This window comes from Tupaia chinensis, unplaced genomic scaffold (assembly GCF_000334495.1).
Source record: "Tupaia chinensis unplaced genomic scaffold, TupChi_1.0 Scaffold149501_1, whole genome shotgun sequence".
NCBI lineage: Eukaryota > Metazoa > Chordata > Mammalia > Scandentia > Tupaiidae > Tupaia > Tupaia belangeri.
The window spans coordinates 438,043-444,057 of NW_006209345.1; the positions used below are offsets into that span (position 1 = coordinate 438,043).

At 54.3% G+C, this 6,015-nt stretch overlaps 1 protein-coding gene across 1 annotated transcript in view; it reads right to left on the minus strand.

Annotated features, from left to right (window-relative positions):
• Window positions 1-6,015, minus strand: part of ANO1 (anoctamin 1) — a gene marked incomplete in the record, with an annotated part of 236,584 nt that overhangs the window by 68,598 nt on the left and 161,971 nt on the right. Inside the window, 1 exon segment of the mRNA XM_014585285.2 lies at window positions 3,543-3,703. Coding sequence (XP_014440771.1) covers window positions 3,543-3,703 — 161 coding nt within the window.

Genomic DNA, 6,015 nt, shown 5'->3' on the forward strand with positions numbered 1-6,015 from the left:
GTTTTGTTTTTCTTTTTTTTTTTTAATTCTCATGGCTTCTCTGTGTCTAGCACCATGCAGGACACAAAGCGACGCTCAGTCAGTCGTGGCTGATAAGCGCCTCCAACGTCCAGGCACGGTGTGGGCACTTTCACACTATCCCCACGTGATAAACCGGCGGGGACGTGTGCTCAGCACTGGCAGAGGCTGGATTCGTCACCTCTCCTCCTCATCACTCCCTGGTTTACAGATGAGGGAGCAGAAGTTTAGAGTGATGAGGCAGTGAGGTGGCTCAGCTGGACATGCACACTGGGCACCATGGCTGGTCACACATGGTGGCACTGCATGCCTTCCAGCAGCTCGTGCAGCTTGGCACCACAAGAATCTCATTCAGTCATGGGTTGCTTTTTAGACTACCAGTGTTGGCTCTGCAGCCACAGGAGTCCAGGGGCTGGATGAGGGAACAGAGCCGCAGAAAACCTGCAGGGAGGGTGCACGTGTGAGAACTGGGCCCTTCTGTCCAAGGGTGCAGGGGGTGGAGGGCCACAATGTGGTGCCCAGGGGACAGGGTCACAGGGTCTCTGCAGAGGAGACTCCAACGAGGACACATGGCTGCTATCTAAGGTTTGAGGGTGGGGGAAGATGGCTGTCCACATCCCACCTAAAGAGGGACAGCTCTAGCTCTGGCCCTTACAGGCTCCATTTTCGGACTGGCCAATTTCCAGCGTTAAATAAAAACCAGAGGACGGTACCGTTTTGGACAAGGTTCCCAGCAGACCACACCAGACCCAAATGGAGCTACTTGTGCTTACATGCCACATCATCACACTGAAACTTTAAGGAGGCTGACAGATCCCTGAATGGACCAGTTGTGCCTGAAAACAGGCGATTCCAGTTTACCTGAGTCAGTGCTATAAAGAGATAAAACTTAGCACATCTTGGGGCTTTTTAGGAATATGCACCTGAAATGGCTCAAGCTGCTACATAGACTCATTGGATTTTTTGTTTTATAAACATCCTTATTGCTCAAATGCATTCCTTTGCCCAGTCTCCATGCTCTGCTTAAAATGAAACAGGGTGACTCCAGATGACCCTGAGGTCACCCTTACTGTAGAACTCAATCACTGTTATAAAGACTCCATGCTAGTTCTGCCTCCCATTTGTGATTTTTTGCCTATAAAATCATCCTCGGATCAGGGCCAGCAGGTGGTGTGGTGGTTGAGGCACCGGACTCTCACGTGGCGGACCATGGTCTTAATTCTGGACCTGGCTGCTTGAAAAGCATGCCAGATGCATGTGTGTGCATCCCCAAAACCTTAAGAGAACAGAGGAGAAAGGATTGCAGCATGGCCATTCCCCCACCCCCGGGGAGGGGGGTGATTTCTCACTGTCTCTCTCTGTGTCTTCTCAGTGAACACATGTGCCTTATGGTAAAAACCTAAAAAAAAACCCAAAATCACTCCAGGACCTCAGCATGTATTACTCAGGGCAACTCAGATTAGCGGGATCCCGGCGACTGTCTAAGCCCTAGCCCAACACCCCCTTTTGCTTTACTTTGCTTAGCATTTCTCCTAGTTGACACCAAGAAGGGTAGAAATGCAAGAGGAGCCAGCCCAGCTGCCCGGGCTGGGCAGGAGCCATGGGGACTGCCAGACTCGCCCTTCTCTGGCTTCACCTGATGTAACTCTCAGCTCCACACGCACCTGCCTGCAAATCAACCCTGAGTCCCTGGCACCAGGAAGTCTGGGCATACTGGAACGAGAACCTCAGCCTCTCTGGCTTCCTCCACCTCGCCAGGAATTCTCCTGAACAATGGCATTGTCACAGGAGAAAACGCCAGGTCTGATGGACCCTCTTGGGCAGGGGAGGACAATGCCGGGTGCCGGGGCTTCAGTCCTGCCCTGCCTTGCTCACAGTGTCACCCTAAGCAGGCCGCAGAACCTGGCTCTGTCTTGGTCACCCAAACCTCTCCTGAGCATCCAGCCTCCTGAGACTGCCTCTCAGTGGAGAGAAGGCTGGATTGGAATCAAAGGGTCCAACTCTGAGGTGTCCCCCATTGAGGAGTCTGGCCCATCTTACGAGCGCTCACTTAGGAAGGGGGCGCTTGTGCTGAATTCCACGCCAGATCTCCATGGATCCACGTTCCTGACAGGTCAGGGCTGCACAGAACTGCACGCGTGGCTGACCAGGGGTGGCCTCGTCCTCCTGGTGACATGACTGCGCTTTCAGTCCCCTTCTGCCCTCCCATGCTCACTGTCCCAGCGGGCAGGGCCAAGTAGGCAGGGGCCTCAGCAGGGCTGTTTCTAGGACCTTCTGACTCTATGCCTGGTACCTTGCCACAAACGCGAATCCCCAACCCATGTTTTTTGAGAGTTTTCTCTTCTTTTTTGGCTATAGGGCGCGTGCGCTCACCAGAAAGACAGAGAGACAGAAAGCGAGAAATCAACCCCCGGGGGGATGGCCACGCCGCAATCCCTTCTCCCCCATTCTCCTCTCGGGATCCTGGGCATGCATGCACACATGCCCAGCATGAGTTTAAGCCACCAGGTCTAGGACTCGAACGGCGGTCCACTACATGGGAGTTCGACAACATAGCCATTACGCCAACTGCTGGCCCCCCAATCCATGTTTTCAGGACTTAGCTTGAAGGCCTCAACCTCTTCCGGAAAGCGTCTCCTGGCTGTCTACCGGGAGGTGTCCTGCCCCACACTCCTGAGCTGTCTCCGGCCCTACTTTCTATAAAATGGGAGTCCCCAGAGGCAAGGACTGGGCTCGGTGTCCCGCACGGTGCCAGGCCCAGATGTGGCTCAGCACACAGTAGCCCACTGATACACCCCGAATTTTGACTCCCCTGCTGGCCAGATCCCAGAGGAAGGAACAGCCATGACTGCTAACCCCACATTTGCAGAAATGCATCCAGCCGCCACTGACCAACCTGGCACACCCCTAAAGCTGGAGTCGAATACTAGGGGTCAGGGAATTTTCTGGAGGAGCTCTTTTGCCTTGGACTTTGGGTGGCAGTCGAGTCCTGTGGTTAGGGGCACAAGCTTAGGGTTAATTTCCACCTAGGCTGCTCAGAAGCTGAGAAGGCCCAGACAACTCCTGACAACTGTCTCTGGGCATTTGCTTCCTCACCTGTAAAATGGGCACACGGTGCCTGCAGGGATGCTGCAGGGGTCTAACGGAGGCTAAGTCAGTTTTCCCCATGGAGTGGGGTTATTATCAGCAATGTGAGAGGTGGACACAGAGCCCTCAGGCTTCTCTGTCTTAAATCTGCTGCCCTTCTTAGGCCAACAAACCCTGGTGCCAGGAATTCTCAGAGCAAAACTTCCCCTTAGGTTTTTCCCAAGTGGCTCTTGAGTAGTTCAGAATAACCCTGCTGCATCTCTTGATGCAATATAGACCCTGGTAGCCTGCAGACAGGGTGGGGTGTTATTCCCATGGCGTGCCACTCCCACCCCAGGTTCATGCCTGGCATATCCTGCCTATGGGAGATCCAAGAAGAAAGGTGGAAGGAGGTGTAGGAGGGCGTGCTAGGACCGAGCGCTGGAGGCGTCACTTACCCCAGAGGGCCATGAAGACGGAGAAGAAGACGGTGGCAGGGTTGTCAAAGAGGTGGCTGGCCCGGGCCGTGGCGCAGGCTGAGCTCATCTTCCAGTAGCTGCAGGTCTTGTCGCAGAGGGGGCACATGGTGATGTTGTGTCTCTGGTCACACATCTCCATGCTGGAAGAGAGGGAGCAGTGTGTGCGTCCCCGGCCCCGCCACAGGATACTTCCTGGGTGCCGCTTGGGGTGGGACAAAGTGCTGACTTGAGGTGGGGGTGGCGAGGGCCCCCAGGTCCCCACCATGGTGGATGCTGGCACAATAAGTCAGCCAACTTCAGCCATCCCCCACCCTGCCCACATTGGCTCTGCTGTCACCGTCTTCCATGCATATTGGTTTTGAACAAGGGTCTCACATTTCCATGTTACACAGGGCCCTCTGTAGCCAGCCCTGGACACAAACCGGTCCAGGCTTGTTTTGTGACAGGACAGAGATGGAGAGTGTTCACCTTGGGGGGGGGGTGCACCCCCAGTCTGTACTCAAACCACCTCCAGGAGAAGCTTAGGGTCCCCGGCCAGCCTTCCTGTAGTCACAGGGCCCTGTCTAGGCTTGTGCTAGTGGACATTCCTCATGTCTTCACGTGCTAAGGTCCTGGAGAACTAAGAGGGAATAGGGTACAGGTGCAAGAAGCTGAGCCCTGCCCGCACCCTCACTGTGTGCAGGCCTGTGCTCGGAGCCGTCCGTGCAGCCTCTCCTCTGCCCTGAGCACAGTCAGGAACATCACTGGGTGCTCTGGACACTGGGAAGTGGAGAAAAGGTGAGTCCTGGACTCCTCTCTGGGAGGCTAGTGCTGGGTTGAGAGGGACGTGTTCCCAGGCTGCTTGGGTGAGGGCTCGAGAAACAAGGGGTACCACCAGGGAGGTAGGTCCTGTGTAAGTTCTGTTGAGCAGAAGGTGTGTCTGGGGCCAGAGCCCAAGTGCTTGGACAGGAGAGGGGAGCTTCATGATGCCCTAGACCTTCCTTTCTCCCACCCCCAGCACTCAGGCCCTCTCCTACTCATACCAAAAAGTACCTATACTTAAAGGCCAGCACAGGCAGGAGCCTCATTGCTGGCCTGCGTGGAGCACCCATCAGGCCTGGATCAGCACTGGGGGCTATCAAAATCCCATCTTCATAAAGGAGGCAATGAGCCCAGAGAGGGGGAGTACCTTCCTTGAGGTCACAGCAGAGTGGGAACTGAACCCTGGTCCCTGCATCTTCAAAGCCCATGCACTGAATGGTTCTCATCTACTGCCCAAGGCCCCAGTGAGCTAAGGCTGGGTGGCTCGGGCTAGGCCCTTGCTCTGCTGGTTCCTACCCTTTGTGGCCCTGAGCAAGTCCTTTAGCATCAGACTGTTTTTCTTTCTGGAAAAACGAGGAGAAAGGCCAAAGTAAGGCTCTTCTAGCTCTGGCCTGACCTGTCCTTCCTGTGAACTTAGACAAGACTTAGCTATAAATAGACACCTAGGCTGGAGTGCTCATTCCCAGAGGTCAGATGGCTATCTGGGAGAAAGCTGAAGTGGCCTTTTTTTTTTTTTCTGTTTTGTTTTGCTTTTGTTAAGTTTCTGGGTACACATAAACTTATGCCCAGGATCATGCCTGGCCCACAGCAGTTGGTATTTAACAAACACCTGTTACAAGGCTCTAAGGGACCCTCTTCTATGCCTAGCATGGTGCGCATTCTGGCTCCATCTTCCTTCAGCCACAATCACTAAATATGTGGCTTAAAAATGTGGTTGGGGCCAGCAAGTGGTAGTGGTTAACATATTGGACTCCCACACGGCTGACTATGGTTCGAATCCTGGACCTGGCAGCTTGAAACTCATGCTGGGTGTGTGTACATTCCAGGGAGGAGAAAGGAGATTACAACATGGCCATCCCCCGGGGGGTGGTTTCTCACTTTCTCTCTCTCCATTTACATCTCTCTGGAGAGTGCAGGCAACCTATAGCAAAAATCTCTCCCCCAAAAACTGTGTGGGCCAGCCATGGCAGTGCAGCTGTATCTGCGGCGCCACCGTGCTACAACCACAGGGACATTGGGGTTTGGTTCCCTAGTCAACCTGCACATGCTGCGTGTGCCTCTCGCTTCACCACTTTTAGGCAAAGTAAAGACAGGAGCAGGAAGAGAATGGAGCCACGAGCAGCACCATGCTGGGGATTAGAGAATGGGATGGTTTCCACGGGGAGCTCACTCCTCTGCCTTGGACATCTGGGGCAGAGGCTGAGGTTAGACAGTCCTTGGCATTGGCCCTGTCTATACCCCACTATAGCTGAATCCCAAGTAGTTGCTGCCTGCATTTCTGACCATGTGACAGGAGATGGCCAGAGCTGGTACAGCCAAGGGGACCTCAGTGCTCTTTCTTAAGAGGGTCATAACCCAAGCTATAAAGCCTCCTCCCCAATGCCTCCCTCCAGAAAGGGGAAGGAGGGAAGATGGAAGATTCATGTTTCCT